The sequence below is a fragment of the Thecamonas trahens genome (assembly GCF_000142905.1).
Source record: "Thecamonas trahens ATCC 50062 unplaced genomic scaffold supercont1.10, whole genome shotgun sequence".
NCBI classification, from domain to species: Eukaryota; order Apusomonadida; family Apusomonadidae; genus Thecamonas; species Thecamonas trahens.
Window position 1 is genome coordinate 370,462 of NW_013657670.1, and position 13,553 is coordinate 384,014.

At 63.5% G+C, this 13,553-nt stretch overlaps 11 protein-coding genes across 11 annotated transcripts in view; 6 read left to right on the forward strand and 5 right to left on the reverse strand.

Annotated features, from left to right (window-relative positions):
• Window positions 1-208: 208 nt before the first annotated feature.
• Window positions 209-1,035, reverse strand: AMSG_02823 (uncharacterized protein; the record flags this gene model as incomplete). The annotated part of the gene is made up of 1 exon (XM_013905210.1): window positions 209-1,035. One exon carries the CDS (start codon window positions 1,033-1,035, stop codon window positions 439-441), a length of 597 nt encoding a protein of 198 aa, XP_013760664.1. The 3' UTR covers window positions 209-438.
• A 730-nt stretch (window positions 1,036-1,765) lies between these two features.
• AMSG_02824 (uncharacterized protein) lies at window positions 1,766-2,827 on the forward strand (the record flags this gene model as incomplete). The annotated part of the gene is made up of 1 exon (XM_013905211.1): window positions 1,766-2,827. The coding sequence occupies one exon, from the start codon at window positions 1,766-1,768 to the stop codon at window positions 2,825-2,827; it is 1,062 nt and encodes a 353-aa protein (XP_013760665.1).
• A 45-nt stretch (window positions 2,828-2,872) lies between these two features.
• AMSG_02825 (uncharacterized protein) lies at window positions 2,873-3,879 on the reverse strand (the record flags this gene model as incomplete). The annotated part of the gene is made up of 2 exons (XM_013905212.1): window positions 2,873-3,746; window positions 3,797-3,879. The coding sequence occupies 2 exons, from the start codon at window positions 3,877-3,879 to the stop codon at window positions 2,873-2,875; spliced, it is 957 nt and encodes a 318-aa protein (XP_013760666.1).
• A 399-nt stretch (window positions 3,880-4,278) lies between these two features.
• On the forward strand, window positions 4,279-5,560 carry AMSG_02826 (epoxide hydrolase; the record flags this gene model as incomplete). The annotated part of the gene is made up of 1 exon (XM_013905213.1): window positions 4,279-5,560. The coding sequence occupies one exon, from the start codon at window positions 4,279-4,281 to the stop codon at window positions 4,966-4,968; it is 690 nt and encodes a 229-aa protein (XP_013760667.1). The 3' UTR covers window positions 4,969-5,560.
• Window positions 4,875-6,542, reverse strand: AMSG_02827 (NOD3 protein). Its single transcript, XM_013905214.1, has one exon. It carries the CDS (start codon window positions 6,496-6,498, stop codon window positions 4,981-4,983), a length of 1,518 nt encoding a protein of 505 aa, XP_013760668.1. The 5' UTR covers window positions 6,499-6,542; the 3' UTR covers window positions 4,875-4,980.
• Window positions 6,543-6,767: 225 nt separating this feature from the next.
• Window positions 6,768-7,529, forward strand: AMSG_02828 (uncharacterized protein). Its single transcript, XM_013905215.1, has 2 exons — window positions 6,768-6,995; window positions 7,076-7,529. The coding sequence occupies exons 1-2, from the start codon at window positions 6,775-6,777 to the stop codon at window positions 7,512-7,514; spliced, it is 660 nt and encodes a 219-aa protein (XP_013760669.1). The 5' UTR covers window positions 6,768-6,774; the 3' UTR covers window positions 7,515-7,529.
• A 19-nt stretch (window positions 7,530-7,548) lies between these two features.
• On the reverse strand, window positions 7,549-9,550 carry AMSG_02829 (uncharacterized protein; the record flags this gene model as incomplete). Its single annotated transcript, XM_013905216.1, has 3 exons — window positions 7,549-8,895; window positions 9,036-9,290; window positions 9,449-9,550. 3 exons carry the CDS (start codon window positions 9,548-9,550, stop codon window positions 7,549-7,551), a joined length of 1,704 nt encoding a protein of 567 aa, XP_013760670.1.
• Window positions 9,551-9,694: 144 nt separating this feature from the next.
• AMSG_02830 (uncharacterized protein) lies at window positions 9,695-10,547 on the forward strand. Its single transcript, XM_013905217.1, has 3 exons — window positions 9,695-9,855; window positions 9,953-9,981; window positions 10,162-10,547. Exons 1-3 carry the CDS (start codon window positions 9,721-9,723, stop codon window positions 10,484-10,486), a joined length of 489 nt encoding a protein of 162 aa, XP_013760671.1. The 5' UTR covers window positions 9,695-9,720; the 3' UTR covers window positions 10,487-10,547.
• Window positions 10,548-10,629: 82 nt separating this feature from the next.
• Window positions 10,630-11,679, forward strand: AMSG_02831 (uncharacterized protein). Its single transcript, XM_013905218.1, has 2 exons — window positions 10,630-10,698; window positions 11,142-11,679. The coding sequence occupies exons 1-2, from the start codon at window positions 10,654-10,656 to the stop codon at window positions 11,628-11,630; spliced, it is 534 nt and encodes a 177-aa protein (XP_013760672.1). The 5' UTR covers window positions 10,630-10,653; the 3' UTR covers window positions 11,631-11,679.
• On the reverse strand, window positions 11,657-12,930 carry AMSG_02832 (uncharacterized protein; the record flags this gene model as incomplete). Its single annotated transcript, XM_013905219.1, has 1 exon — window positions 11,657-12,930. One exon carries the CDS (start codon window positions 12,928-12,930, stop codon window positions 11,674-11,676), a length of 1,257 nt encoding a protein of 418 aa, XP_013760673.1. The 3' UTR covers window positions 11,657-11,673.
• Window positions 12,931-13,340: 410 nt separating this feature from the next.
• AMSG_02833 (uncharacterized protein) overlaps window positions 13,341-13,553 on the forward strand; it is a 998-nt gene continuing 785 nt past the window's right edge. Inside the window, exon 1 of the mRNA XM_013905220.1 lies at window positions 13,341-13,403. Coding sequence (XP_013760674.1) covers window positions 13,367-13,403 — 37 coding nt within the window. The 5' untranslated portion in view covers window positions 13,341-13,366. The remainder of the gene's footprint in view (window positions 13,404-13,553) is intronic.

The following is a 13,553-nucleotide window of genomic DNA, read 5'->3' on the forward strand; positions in this document are numbered from 1 at the left end:
GGGGGGGGGGGGGGGTGGGGGTGGGGTGGGTGGGTGGGGAAGCTGTGGGTAAGTGTGGTTGAGTTGGGTGGGAGGGTGTTGGCGAGGGAGGGGCAGAGTACTTTGATGCACACAGATACGCCGCCAGTTGGCTTCGTCACGCAGAACGAACACCATAGTCATCTGCTACTGCAGCTTGCCGTCAAACAACTTGCACTTTGGTGGACCCATCCACTGCGTCTCCTGCTGGATCACGCCCACTTTTGCGTTCTGCGTTGGCGCGCTGCTGGTCTGCTTCTCACCGCTCGCGACACGCCGCCATCTCGGCTTCAGGTACACCGCCCGCGATCAGACTCGGAATCATGCCTTGCCATGCCCAGGGTACCGTCCAAACACAGTCGATGGTCGGTGGGAGTGGGCTCGGTGGAAAGTCTCGGTTTGTTTACGCCTGCTGCTCCGTCAGAGGGAAGAGTGGTTGCACGGGCGAGTGAAGATGTCGGACGCAGGCTCGCCGACAACCACGTCGGTCATCGAGTACGTCTCGGTAGCACCAAGAGCGGAGATCCAGGTGAGGGCGACGGGTGCGCCGCCGGCCTGCAGATCGACGTCCATGGCGACGGTCGATCCCGCCGGCCAGGTGTAGTTGTAGCGAGCATAGCCATCGGGAGTGGTGCCCGAGTAGGCCATGAGCGACGGAGCAGTGTCCGCAAACGTGACGGTCGTGAAACCCAGAGGGCCCGGGTACGTTACCGGCGCCTTGTCGCAGTAGCAATTGTCAGCCGGAAGGCCAAAGCAGGTGATGTACATGCCCGATGGCTTGGCACGCTGCGCCTGAGCAATGTTGATCCTTCCCTTGCCAAACTGCTGAAACGTGGCTCCGACCCGGTCAGACGTCGCCCATGTGTACGTCGACGTCCACTTGGACATGGTCTGGGTCACAGTCCCGCTCCATGCCGACGCCACCGCATCAGCCAGATTCTGCGGCGGCTCGCCTCCGGCACCGGCCACAGCCACAGCCAGCAGAGCAACCGCCACAAAGCTCACAACATGCGCCATCATTGGTTTGGGAGAGGGGGAGATAGTGCAGTGTTACCCAAAGTTTGGCGTCGTTGGTTCTGTCCGTGGCTGTGGCTCCAGCTCGTGCACTACGCCGACTCGCCCTGCCACGCCATCTCGCATGTGTCATCTCATCGTTCACCGACTGCCTGCGAGGGCAATCACTGCCACCCATACGGATAAAAAGCCCCCCTCCCCCCCCCTCCCTCCACCTCACTACCTTCCTTTCCTCCGTACGTATCTCCTCCTCTCTTGCACCATCGTCACTCATTTTCACCCAGATCGTCCCCTACCCCCCCCCCCCCACCCCCAGCCCCCCCCCCCTCCCTCGCCACTGATCAGGCCGAGCCGTTTGCCTCCCCTCCCCCCCCTTCACCACTTTACCCTCTGCCCACACACTGCTCTGCTTAAAGAGCTAGAGACAGACAAGGCGAGCAGTAGCGATAGGTGGATGGGCATGGAGCGAGGTGAGGCACGCCGGTATCTCTGGCGGGAGCTGTCGCCGCTGGACTTGCAGGCGCTGGGGCGGGCGCCGGTGGTCGACGCTCTCCACTTGGCCGCAACTGTAACAAATTCGTCCCCAGCCCCCCCCCCTCCCTCGCCACTGATCAGGCCGACGCCGTTTGCCTCCCCTCCCCCCCCCCTTCACCACTTTACCCTCTGCCCACACACTGCTCTGCTTAAAGAGCTAGAGACAGACAAGGCGAGCAGTAGCGATAGGTGGATGGGCATGGAGCGAGGTGAGGCACGCCGGTATCTCTGGCGGGAGCTGTCGCCGCTGGACTTGCAGGCGCTGGGGCGGGCGCCGGTGGTCGACGCTCTCCACTTGGCGGGCATGCTCCGTATTCCGACCAAGAAGGCCCTGACAGACTCGTGGACGGCCGCCACGCTGGAGTATCTGGCCTCGGTCCTGGTCTTTGCCCGCGAGGAGCAGCTGACTGCTCCCCAGACCTCGGTCGTCTTTGCTCTCGTCCGTGAGCTGCATTCTCGCGCCACCCGCGATGCCGCCCCGCTCGCTGATGTGGTTGCTCTGGCCAAGTCCGTCCTCGCTGCGCACGCGCGCAGGGCGCCCGGTCTGCCAACTACTCCCGCTACACCTGATGCTGCTATTTCGGACGATGACGCTGTCGACGGCGACGACGCGAGTGACGCCAATGACGGGAACGCCCCCGCTGCCGCGGAGCTGTTCTCCCTGTCCGAGATCAAGAACATCATGGCGTTCCTCTCGTCGACGCTCTTTCAGCACTACAAGCTGTTCCAGTTGGCAGCTAGCACGCCGCAGCCACAAGTCATCACATCCGAGGATGTGCTCGTCGAAGTCCCGGCCCGTCCTCCGCCGCTCGCCGACGCCGTACTTCGCGACGAGTTTGTCAAGTCGCAGGCCCGCAAGCTCGAGGATCTCAACACAATGGTCGAAGCCGCATCTCGTGGCCAAGCTCTTCAGGCCCAGCTGGAGAGCTATCTCGAGAAAGCGCGCCCGCTTCTTGCTGCGCTCACCGTCTCACACTCGACCGCCCAGCTGCAGGCTCTGCTCGAGGCCAACGTCGCCGAGTTCTGCGCGCTGTACAAGGCTGGCGTCTCCGAGGCCATGGCGGCCCGCGAGGCGGCTCTGCTGGCCAAGCTTGCCGAGCTTCCGGTTGCTGCTCCATCGCATCGCTCGCACAAGTCGTCGCGCGCTATGTCGCCCACTCCTGGCGCGGCTGCTGCCGCCGCTGCCGCCACCGCCGATGATGCCGCGCCAACCAAGGACCGCAAGTCGTCGTCCAAGCGCAAGAACAAGTCTCGGCAATGAACACACACATCCGAACTGACAGCCTATTCTAATTCTCGAGCACCTTTACTCGCAATCAAGCCCGGTCTCGGTCAGCAGCGCCTCGTGTCCGGCGAGCGCTGCGTCTACGGCAGTCGTCACCGACGAGCCCGCACTTGGCGCGAGGCTCGTATCCACGAGCGTGGCATGACACGCGCCCCCCGCATGCCGATGTGAGCTTGGACGGAGTCCACTCCCGCCGAGCGTGGCTGAGCCTGGCGTGCGCGGGAGCGCAATGACGTCGACAGTAGTGAGGGGCTCCTGCACAGGCTCGGCGCTGAGCATCGAATTCGCGCCCGTTCCGGCAAGCAACTCCAGCGCGGGGTCGTCCTCGGGTGCATCCGACGATTTGAGCTCGAGCGATGTTCGGGTCACGGTTCCAACCACTCGCAGCGAGTACACACCGGTGTCCAGCGTGCGATCAAACAACTGGGCAAGAGGCTGTTCGTCCAATGTGTGGTACTGGACCGACGGCGAGGCGAGGAGCATGCTCTCGACGATGATGCCGCCGTAGTATGATGCCGCGTTGTCGTCCATGAGACGAGCAACCAGAGCCTGAACCGGCGACTTGCACAGCGCAAGCAACAGCAGGCGGAGGAGGACTGGGCCATGGGCGTGGATGAGGCCGGCGGCCCGGTCCTCGGCGTCTGCGCTGGAAGACCGTGCCTCGGTCACCTCGACCGTCCACCGCTCAAGCAAGAGACGTCCGGCGGCATCCGTCACAGGATCAGGTTCACCACGCACGTCTGCAACCAGATACACTTCGGGCGCAGTGATGCCTGCGGCGCAGGCCGCGTACACCTCGATGGCAAAGGATGTAACGGTGGTGGCAGGCGTGCTCACAGTCGACAGCGGCAGCACTGGGCTTGCTGCCCCTACTGCTGCGGCCTGGATGCCGAGGCTGTCGCTGGATGCAAGTCCACGATGCGGTGACTGCGGTGGGCCAGGCACGCACGGTGGCGGCGGTATCCGGTTGTGGCCACCGCCCGCGCGTCTTGAATGGTCTGTGCCACCGAGGCCATGAGCACCTCCATGATGCCGGAGAGGGAGAGAACAGAGAGAGAGAGAGAGAGATAATGTGGTGGTTGTGGTTGTGGTGAGAGACTGGTGTGCGTTGTGTGCACTGTGTGTGTGTGTGTGGCGTGTGTTGTGTGTCGTGGTGGCCAGGGCAAGTGTTCCATCGTCTCGCCCCCTGGTCACCTCCTGCTCCACATGCCTTCCACCAATTCCTTTGCTCCGGCTCGTAGGGCCAATAGTGTGACGTGACACCCAGCTGTCCGATCAAGCCCAAGCGCCATGGGTCATCCGGTTAGACTCATTGAGCCATGATCAAATGAATCGGCTACCGCTGATGAGGGGCTTGGCGGATGCCTGCGGCGACGCTGTGGTCTGACCTGGTCACGGTCGGTCGCCACCTCGCGAGACACCTCACTATGGCAAGCCTGGGCCCAGTGGAGGCTGTGGTCTTTGACGTGGGCGGAGTGCTGACGGCGTCGCCGCTGCCAGCCATCGCAAGGTATGCAGCCGAGCTTGGCGTGCCAGCCCGCGAGCTTGCGATGACTCTGGCTGGCTCGACAGCCTTTGCTCTGCTCGAGTGCGGGCTGATCGATGTAGACGAGGCGTGCGCTCGGCTGGATCGCGAGGTGCAGCTGCGGCTGGGTACCGAGGCTGCAGCTGGTTTTGCTGCGGCTGACATGTTTGCCGTCCTCCGCAACGCGCTCCGCCCGCGGCCCGAGGTGCTCCAGCTGGTGGCGGAGATCGCCGGCGCCGGGCTAGCCATCGGCATCCTCACCAACAACTGGAAGGGCGCCGAGCCGCCGCGTGAGCTTCGCGACCTGGTCCCCCGCGCTGTTGTTGTCGAGTCGCGGCTGGAGGCGATGCGCAAGCCCGGGCCGGCCATCTTTGCACGCATGCTCGACCGGCTCGGCGTGGCACCGGGTGCGGTCGTCTTTCTGGACGACATCGGGGCCAATGTCAAGACGGCGCGGTTGCTGGGCATGCACACGATCAAGGTGCCAGCGTCTGAGGAGGTGTACGGTGAGGCGTTTGATGAACTGGCTCTGGTGCTGCGCGAGCGCAACGGGCTCAACATAGCACTGGGGCAGGTGCGGTCCAAGCTGTGAAGAGGCGGCGCGTTAGGCCCAAAGGCCCGGATCAAAGCCGTGGTTGGTGCGCGGACGGGAGCCATCGATGAACAGCCCAGTGTTGGTTCGCAGCATGCCGTTGAGCACGGCCTTGCCCTTTGATGAGATGCGATTGCGCTCGAGGCGGAGCGAGACCAGCGAGGTGTTGGTCTTGAGCGACTCGGCGAGGTAGCGAGCACCGACGTCGGTGATGGCGTTGAGCGAGAGGTCGAGGGTGGTGAGGGTGGCGTTCGCCTCGAGGGCGCGGGCAAGTTCGCGGACGCCGGCGTCGCCGATGGCGTTGTTGCGGAGGTTGAGCCGGACCAGGACGTCGTTGGCGGCGAGACCCTCGCCGAGAGCGGCGGCGCCCTCGTCGGCGATACCAGTGCCGGGCATGTTGAGCGTCGTCACGCACTCGTTGACCGAGAGCGCCTGGCCGAGGACCGTGCCGGCTGCCGGGCCGATGAGGTTGCCGGAGAGGTCGACGGTGTGGACGCGCGGGTTAGTTTTGAGCGCCTCGGCAATGGCGGACCCGCCGTCACTCTCGAGGTGCTTGCCCTGCAGTAGGACATGAGTAAAAATGTACTCGGTGTCGAGGTTCGGGTAGCCGACGCGGTCAAAGGTCTTCTTGTGTCCCTCACCGAGCATAAGAATCTGGGTGTAGTTCTCGCGGTTGAGCGTAATGAGCTCGCACTTGGTGCGAGCGGTACATGTTGCGTTTCGTCGTGCATCTTTTTGCTGCAGCGCCTGCTCACCAAAGTCCTGTCCAGGCACCATGTGGGTCACCGGGTCGCGCCCGGCCGCCGACACGTAGATGTCAACCGTTCCCGAGAGAATCATGTAGAACTTGTCGCCGGTCTCGCCTTCGCGAATGATGGGCGAGCCTGGCGCGTGGACCTCGTAACCGACCATCCGGCACATCTCACGCCGGATGTACTCGGACTTGGCCTTGAGCACACGCTGCTCGCAGAGGACCTGGTAGATGATATCAGCATCGTCCTCGGTCCGTTCCTGAGGCGCCTTTTGCAACGCCATCTGCAGCCGGCCCGAGTCGCTGCTCGCACCGCCACCACCGCCAAACACACCACCACTAGCGGCTGGCTTGTCCTCGTCCTTGCCCTTCTCGCTGTGGGTTTCACCCGCCGACACCTGGGTCTGATCTGGAGCCGGCACCGGCGCGGGAGCCTCATCCAAGTCCGAGTCCGAGTCCAACAGTGCCTGTAGGCGAGCAGCAGTGGCGGCTCTAGCAACTTCACCATCGTCGAGCTCTCCACTTCCAGCGACTGTTGTAACTGGAAGCGCAGGAGCGTCGTCCGAGTCGGAATCGGCTAGAGCCTGCAGACGGGCAGCGGTGGCAGCTCTGGCGGCGTCTGCGGCTTCTTGCTCCGACTGCTCGCTCTCTGCCCCCGACTGGTGGCTATCGACCTCAGCTTCGGGCTCATCGTGGTCCGAGCTGCTGCTCTCTGCCTCGTGGGCCTTGGCAGCTTCCGCCATGGCCCTTGCCTGTGCCCGTGTCACCCTCCGCGACATGACGGGCGTATGTCGGGACTGTGTCTGTGTCTCTGTGCGTGTGTGTGTGTGCAAAGGTGGTTGGCCAGGTGGGGTGAAGTGTGACTGCGTCTGTGTCTGTGGGTGCTGCTATGGGTGTGGGTGTGGGCGTGGGTGTGGTTGTAAACATGGCGAACACAGCCGGCGGGGGAGAGAGCGGGAGGGCGCGGACTCCGGCAAGGGCCATTGGCCTCACCCTGGAGCTGGACGTCACCTCACCACCTGACTTGCTTCTCGGCCAGACGGGGTTGATTCCATATGTCGACGCAGGATAGCATCTTTGCAGATGCGCCTGCCGGGCCTACAGGCCGGCGTAGAGGCCGCCGTCGCGAGGGTGCCGAGGCGGCAGCGGCGGGGGCGGCGGCTGTTCTTGGCGAGGCTGGCGGGAAGCGGCCTGGTGCCCCGTCCACGGGCTGGGGGCAGAACGAGCCGCTGCGCAAGCGCGGAAATGTCGATGCCTTGTTTGGCTCGCGGGCTGCGTACGTGCGGGTGCGGGTGTGGGTGTGGGTGTGGGTGTCGGGGTGGCGGCAGCAGCTCACACGCAGGCGCGGGGCAACAGGAACGAGGACGTGGCGTTTGGGGCTGCGGTGGAAGAGGAGAGCGTGTCGACGGATGATGGAGTTGCGATTCCGGATCTAGAGGATGTACAGCGGGAGGAGCGGATGGGCGCGCTGGCGCAGGCGCCGACCATGGCGGCGGCGCCGGTGCAGAGCATCGACGAGCTGGACCTGCATGCCGGCAAGCTCTCGCACGTGGCTATTCCCGACCCGGACCTGGATCTGTCGCTGCTGACAGACGCACTGATGCCGCTAGAGGCGGTGCAGGATCCGGAAGCGGCGTGGGACTGGGCCTCGCTCTTCCGTCATGTCTCCAACGAGATCTCGCAAGAAGCAGCGCACAAGGCGGGAGCCGCGGCTCGCGCGGCGGCCAGCACCGATGAAGGCGTATCTGCGCTGGCAGCCGGAACGTCGGACGGCAACATGTTTGCGCTCGAGTAAAAAGGCGTACTTATAGTCTGGCTTTACAGCTGCGTCATGACCGATAAGCGTACGAGCGGCGGCGGGCTGAGCCGGCCGATGTACGGCGGGCCGAGCCGACCTTGACATGTGGCGAGTCAAAGGCAGGCGGGCTCGCCGGTGGGTGGACAGTCGGCGTGCTTGTCGGCGAGTCAGACTCAAAGTTGAGGTGCCGCCGGTCGACGGTGACCGGCGACTCGATGTAGCCGTGCGGCGGAAGGTCCGACATCCACTCCCACATCATCTCGGTCTCGCCGCGGATCTTACGCGGCGCCTCGCGAACCGACGGGTTGGAGAGGACCTTGTGGACGGCAAGGCCCCAGATCCGCTCCCACCGCGAGTCCGACAGCTGCTCCGGCGAGAGCAGGGTGTGCTTGATGTGCGAGCGTGGAACCGAGCCGTTGAAGTCGAACAGCGTGCGCAGGACCGTGTTGTACAGCGCCGCCGCGTCGGCATTGTCCATCGCCGCCGCCTTGGCCTTCATCCGCCACCACATGATCAACGCGACCAGAATGAGCGCGCCGCTGACCTCATACAGGTATGTTCTGAGTGTCTCCAGCAGATAAGCCTTGGCCGAGCAGACCAGCGAGTACTGGGCCGAGCCCGGCGCAGCAAAGAAGAGCACTTTTCCGGGATGGGCCGCGACGTCGGACGGGACCCCGTTGTCCACTTGGTTCATCATAGCCACGTAGATTCCACTCGTGTTGGTGTACGTCGTGCTGGTAAACTGGCGGGCCGTGTCGTAGAGGAACGTGGGCCACGCAGCGTCCAGCAGCGGCAAGACCGACGACGGGGCCGAAGCGCGGATTGCATCCTTCAGCTCTTCCTCTTCCCACGCCCGCGAAGCCACTCCCCCACAGAAAAACTCGCCAGCCCGCGTTGCAATGAGCTTGACGCCAGTGGTAGCAACATATGCCTTGGCCCGGACAAGCTCGGGCACTTCGACACACTTTCCGTCGCGCAACATGCGGAACTGTCCTGAGCACGTGGCCGCTCCGCCCAAGCATGTGGCGCCGGACGGACAGGGGACACAGCCCGGTGGGGAAGGCGCGTGCGCCGAGTCAATGCTCGGACCCTTGTCGCAGTACACAACCTTGGGCGCAAAGAACGTCGGGTCGACAACAACAAACGCCACTGCAGCGATCGCCGCAAGGGCAAGCAGGCCACGGAAGCACATGGCCATGTCCGACGACCGACTATGCGGGGTCGCTGTCGCCGGTGTCGTCGGCGTCACCGGCATTGCCGGCGACACAGCCATCTTGGTGCTCCGCAGCGGCGTCGTCCCGCCCGACGTGAACCGCGAGTCGGCGATCGGTGACCGGTACGAGTACTTTTTGCCAGAGTACGACTCGTTCTTCCACAGCTACCGCCCTGGTTCTGCACCGCTGGCGACGGCTGAGGCGAGGGTGACGGCGAGGGTGACGGCGAGGGTGACGGCGAGGGTGATGGGGACGGATCAGGCGAAGGCTGGGGCGGCGGGGACGGTGAGACCGCGCGGCGGACCCGGTACACCAGATCGCCGATCTTCCCGCTCACCACCGCCATCGACGCCGCAACGGTGTCGGCCACCGACGGCGAGCGTGAACGCCGATTGTCGTCGTTCATCTCTTCGTCGTCGTAGCTTTCATAGCCGTCGTTGTCCTCGGTCTCGACGTCGCTCTCGTCGGCCGGCCCCAGCTTCATCGGCGTGCCCACCACCGAAGCCTCCAGATGGGTATCGACATACCACTGCTCCAGCGCGGCGACCATGTCCTTGTTCTACCCCAGAGCACATCACATGAGTCCTCACCACCCACTCTCCCTCCTTCCCCTGCCCTCCCTTTGCCCACGACACAGCCTGCGCAGAGTGCGACTTTGGCGCCACAAGTCGACAGCGGTCAGCGAAGGGGGAGGGGGGTATGGAGTATGGAGCGTACCTTGCCATTAGCACGCAGCTCGCGTTCCTTGCACAGAGCCTGCAACACTTTGCGCTTAAAGGTGGGGAGCTCTTCTGGGTCGAACTCGGTGAGGCTGCTCATACCTCCCTGGCTCGAGTCGGGTGCCGGCTGCTGTCCGTGTCCGTCTCCGTGTCAGTGGTTGGTGACGGCGCGTTGGCGCGAGTGCGGGCGGCCGGTGGGCGAGTGGTGGCAGGGAGGGACCGAGCGGCACGTTGGCACCTGACTTGCTCACTCTCTCTCTTGCTGGCGCCATGTCTGCAGAAGACCCTTTCGGAGACGCACCTGCTGCCGAGTTTGACGGCGGTACCATTCCGGTCATGAAGCTGAAGGATCCCGAGCCCGGCAACGGTCTGCAGATGCGGTTTTCTCTCGATGATATCCCCAAGGTATATATATATATATGCGCTGCAAGGGAAGGTGGTGGGAGGGGTGAAGGAGCGTGACGTAACGGGCGGTGTGGACTCATTATGTGTGGGCGTGCAGATGGACCTACTGGGCAAGTCTGACCCTCAGTACGTATGCATGGAGTGTGGGGTGTGGGGGGGTTGTGCGTGCGTAGTGTGTGGTGTATGGTGTGTGTGTGTGTGTGTGTGTGTGTGTGTGTGTACGTGGTAGGGGTGTGCACCTGGCAAAGGAAGCCCTCTGTCTTTTGTCAGACTCATGGTGATATGCATTGGGCTGGCAATGGGCAGGCTGCTGGTCTTTCTGATGGACCATGATGAGCACTGGATTCTGTACGGCAAGACTGAGTGGCAGAAGGACAAGACGTCAGCGGTCTTCGACACGCCTGTCACCATTCCCATCGATGACGAGTTCAAGGAGGTCAAGATCCAGGCGTGGGATCTGGACAAGTTCAAGCCCGACCAGATTGACGTCATGTCGAATCATGATCTCATCGGCACGGTCACCATCAACATCCGCAAGTTGGTGGACAAGCCCGAGTACTCGACCGCGCTCTACAACTCGAAGCTCTCCGGCGATGCCGGCCAGCTCACCATTTCTTCCACCCGCGTGTAGGCGTAGGGAAGTAGCTGATGAGTTGTTCTTAAAGCAAGGCGGCCACCGCCATGCATATCTGGCCACTTGCAGCATAGCATGGTTGTGATTGCATCTCACGCGGATGCGGGCAGCAGTTGCCTCCTGGCTGGAAGACACCACACCTGACTGGGGCAACAACTACAGCCATGTCTCGCTCACGTCGCAAGCAGTCGTTTGGCCTCTCCACCGAGGTAAGTGGCGAACCAGCGTGTTGAGAAAGTGAATGAGATGGGGCCCGCACGGTGTGTGGCCGATGGGGGTCTCTGGAGCGTGCTGGAGCGTGCGGGGAAGGGTGGGCGAAAAGCCAGCTCCATGCGCCCCCTCGCCACCTGACCGCCAACACGCCAAAGGGCACTGTAGACGAGCTAGAGGATGAGAGGGAAGGAGAAAAGGGCACGCTGGCAAGATCAAACAAGGACGACGGGTTGTGTGTGTTTTGTGGAGGGAGCAAGAGCGTATTCGCCATGGTGTAGCGTGGCGTGGCGGACCAGGCTCGGCATGGGTGGCGTGGTGGGAGCAGCAGTTCCTGCGAATTGCATGTGTTGGTGAAAGTTGTTGGCCGTTTTTGGCGTCGGGCAATGGACGAATTTGGCCAAGAGGGGACTGATGCGGGTGGTTGGGAGGGCGGGGACAGGACGCTATGGACGCCGATGCCATCAACGAGTACAAGGGCATTTTCAAGGCCATTGATCTCAACAAGAACGGCAGTATTTCCAAGGCCGATCTTGCGTCGTCGCTCGCGGCATACGGCATCCGCATGTCACCGGCGCAGATCGAGGAGATGTGGAACGACACTGGGCTCTCTGACTCGTCATCGCTCTCGTTCTCGCAGTTTGTGTCGATGATCGAGGCAAACATGTCAGGCTATGTCACCAAGCCCATGCTGGGCGAGGCCTTTGAGTGCATCGAGGCCAACGTCGGGCGCGACGAGCTTGTTGGTGGCGGACCCGGCCCGAACAAGGTTCGCGGCAAGCTCAACGCCGACCAGTTCGAGAAGCTCCTCCTCACCACTGGTGACAAGCTGCGGCCGGATGAGGTCGATGCCTTCTTCTCCTTCCTCAAGGTCTCGGCCGGCGGCGAGCTCTCGACCGAAGAGCTGACCACGCTCCTCACCCAAGGCTGAGCAGGATGCGTGTGCAGCGAGGACGTGGCGGATAAAGCGTGTTTCATGTTGTGGTGGTGGTGTCTGACGACGATGAGGACGATGAAGACGACGACGATGAGCTGGCGCCGTCGTCGTTGCTGTCAAACACACCCACGGACTTGTCGTCATCGGCTTCCGGCTCGTCGTCGGCTTCATCGTCTTCGTCGTCGTCATCATCGTTCTCCTCGTACTCGTCGGTCTCTTCGTCAGCCTCGGAGACCGCTTCGTCGTCGCTGTCGTCGCCGTCGTCCGAGACCATGGCACCAGGGATGTTGCGGCGTGGGTCGACAAAAGCCTGCGGGACAACCATGGCGCGGCCATCGTCGTAGAGAGTCTCCATGGCGGCACGCATGGCCTCAAGGTCTTCGGGCGCGTGGTGGTTGGTGTGGAGCTGGGCGGCGCGGAGGACAACGCGAGGATGCTCGACAAGCATGCGCCGTGCGCGCTCGAGCGGCGAACACGCCGGATCGAGGCGGTCAGGCGCGAGAAATTTGGCATGCGGGCGGTGGACGGGAGCGCCGACGACGTTGACCGGGTGGGCCCGCTTTCCAGTGCGGACGCGGTCCTGGGCGAGGGTTAGAAAGGTGGCGGCGATGGTGTCGCGGATGACAGCCTCAAGGCGCATGGCGGCAAAGGCCCTCAGTGGACCATCAAGCACGCAGGCGCGGGCGCGGGTTGCAGGATCGGAGACGCGCGCCTTGGCCAGCTCGTCCCACACTTCGTCGACGAGGGCAGTGACGGCCGGCAGGGCGTCGGCGTGGGCGGCCTTTTCCGACGCCAAGCCCTGGATCATCTCTTGGACTCGCACCTCGGCCAGATCTCGAGCGAGGACCGGGGTGAAGCCGACCCGTGGGTCACCGACCACATCGCGCTTCTTCAGCTCTTCCGAGACCAAGGCAAAGTCGTGGGCGACGACGGGCGCAGTAATAACCGGCGACTGTAGGACCCGCGACCGCGGGAGCGGGACAGCAAACTCGTACAACTCGTTGTCAAAGATGAGATCATCGTCGATGGTGGCAAGTTCGTCAGCGCGTCCGAGAAGGCCCGGCGGCAAGTCGCGATTGAGCGGAATGTCCCCAGCCTGCCGCGGCGCATCGTCGACGCTCAGCGGCCACGTTGTGCTCACCCACTGTTCCAGCCGCGGCGGCCGGGTAGCAGCCAGCTTGCGGGCCAGTTTCAAGTGTCGCAGATTACAAACAACCCGGTTGGGCTGGCGATGCTTGGGCAGTCTCGCCTCCTTGGTCCTTGTCCGTTTGGCCTCGCGCTCGATGTCGGTCATGGAGCTCCTCCGCCGCTTCCGGCGCCGGGACTCACCAGCGTCTGCTCCAGCCTCTTCCATCGCTGCCACCACCCCATTACCCTTCCTCTCTCCAGCCGACATGCCAGCAGCAACAGCGAGTGGGGGAGGGTGCTACGGTTGATGATGGCGATGCGGCAGCAGAACCAGCGTAGCAAGATCCGTGGGTGTTGGAGGGTTGGGAGGTTGGGGGGGTTGGGGGGTTGGGCAAGGGACAGGAGGAGAGGATGTGGATGTGGAGTGGTTGTGATTGGTGGTTGGTGGTTGTGGTGTGTGGAGGTGGAGGTAGTCGATGGCTGTGGTGTGGGTGGTGTGTGCGGGTCGGCCGAGTGTGACGGGCAGAGTGGCTCTGTGGGAGAGTGGGCGGGGGCGGGCTCGGGCTGAGGTTGGGTATCTCTCTCTCTTTCTCCGTCAAGCTATGGCTGACGCTCCTGCTGGCGCAACACCGTACCCTGGTACGGACGAGGGAGAGGGGGAGATAGGCGGTGTGCGGCGGGTTGTCTGGTGTGTGTGTGGGGTTGGGGAGGGTTGGGAAGGAGGGTGAGGAGAGAGGGAGGGAAGGGGGGAGGGTGGGTGGGAAGGAGCGGCGAATACTGTTTGTCGCG

Excerpts from the sequence above, each read along its gene's own strand:
- AMSG_02827 (XM_013905214.1), bottom strand. The coding sequence starts at position 6,498 with ATGTCGCGGAGGGTGACACGGGCACAGGCAAGGGCCATGGCGGAAGCT.
- AMSG_02828 (XM_013905215.1), top strand. The coding sequence starts at position 6,775 with ATGTCGACGCAGGATAGCATCTTTGCAGATGCGCCTGCCGGGCCTACA. Across the intron at positions 6,996-7,075 it reads TTGTTTGGCTCGCGGGCTGC|GAACGAGGACGTGGCGTTTG; the intron begins GTACGTGCGGGT and ends GCGGGGCAACAG.
- AMSG_02830 (XM_013905217.1), top strand. The coding sequence starts at position 9,721 with ATGTCTGCAGAAGACCCTTTCGGAGACGCACCTGCTGCCGAGTTTGAC. Across the intron at positions 9,856-9,952 it reads CTCTCGATGATATCCCCAAG|ATGGACCTACTGGGCAAGTC; the intron begins GTATATATATAT and ends GTGGGCGTGCAG. Across the intron at positions 9,982-10,161 it reads CTGGGCAAGTCTGACCCTCA|GCTGCTGGTCTTTCTGATGG; the intron begins GTACGTATGCAT and ends GGCAATGGGCAG.
- AMSG_02831 (XM_013905218.1), top strand. The coding sequence starts at position 10,654 with ATGTCTCGCTCACGTCGCAAGCAGTCGTTTGGCCTCTCCACCGAG. Across the intron at positions 10,699-11,141 it reads CGTTTGGCCTCTCCACCGAG|GACGCTATGGACGCCGATGC; the intron begins GTAAGTGGCGAA and ends GGGCGGGGACAG.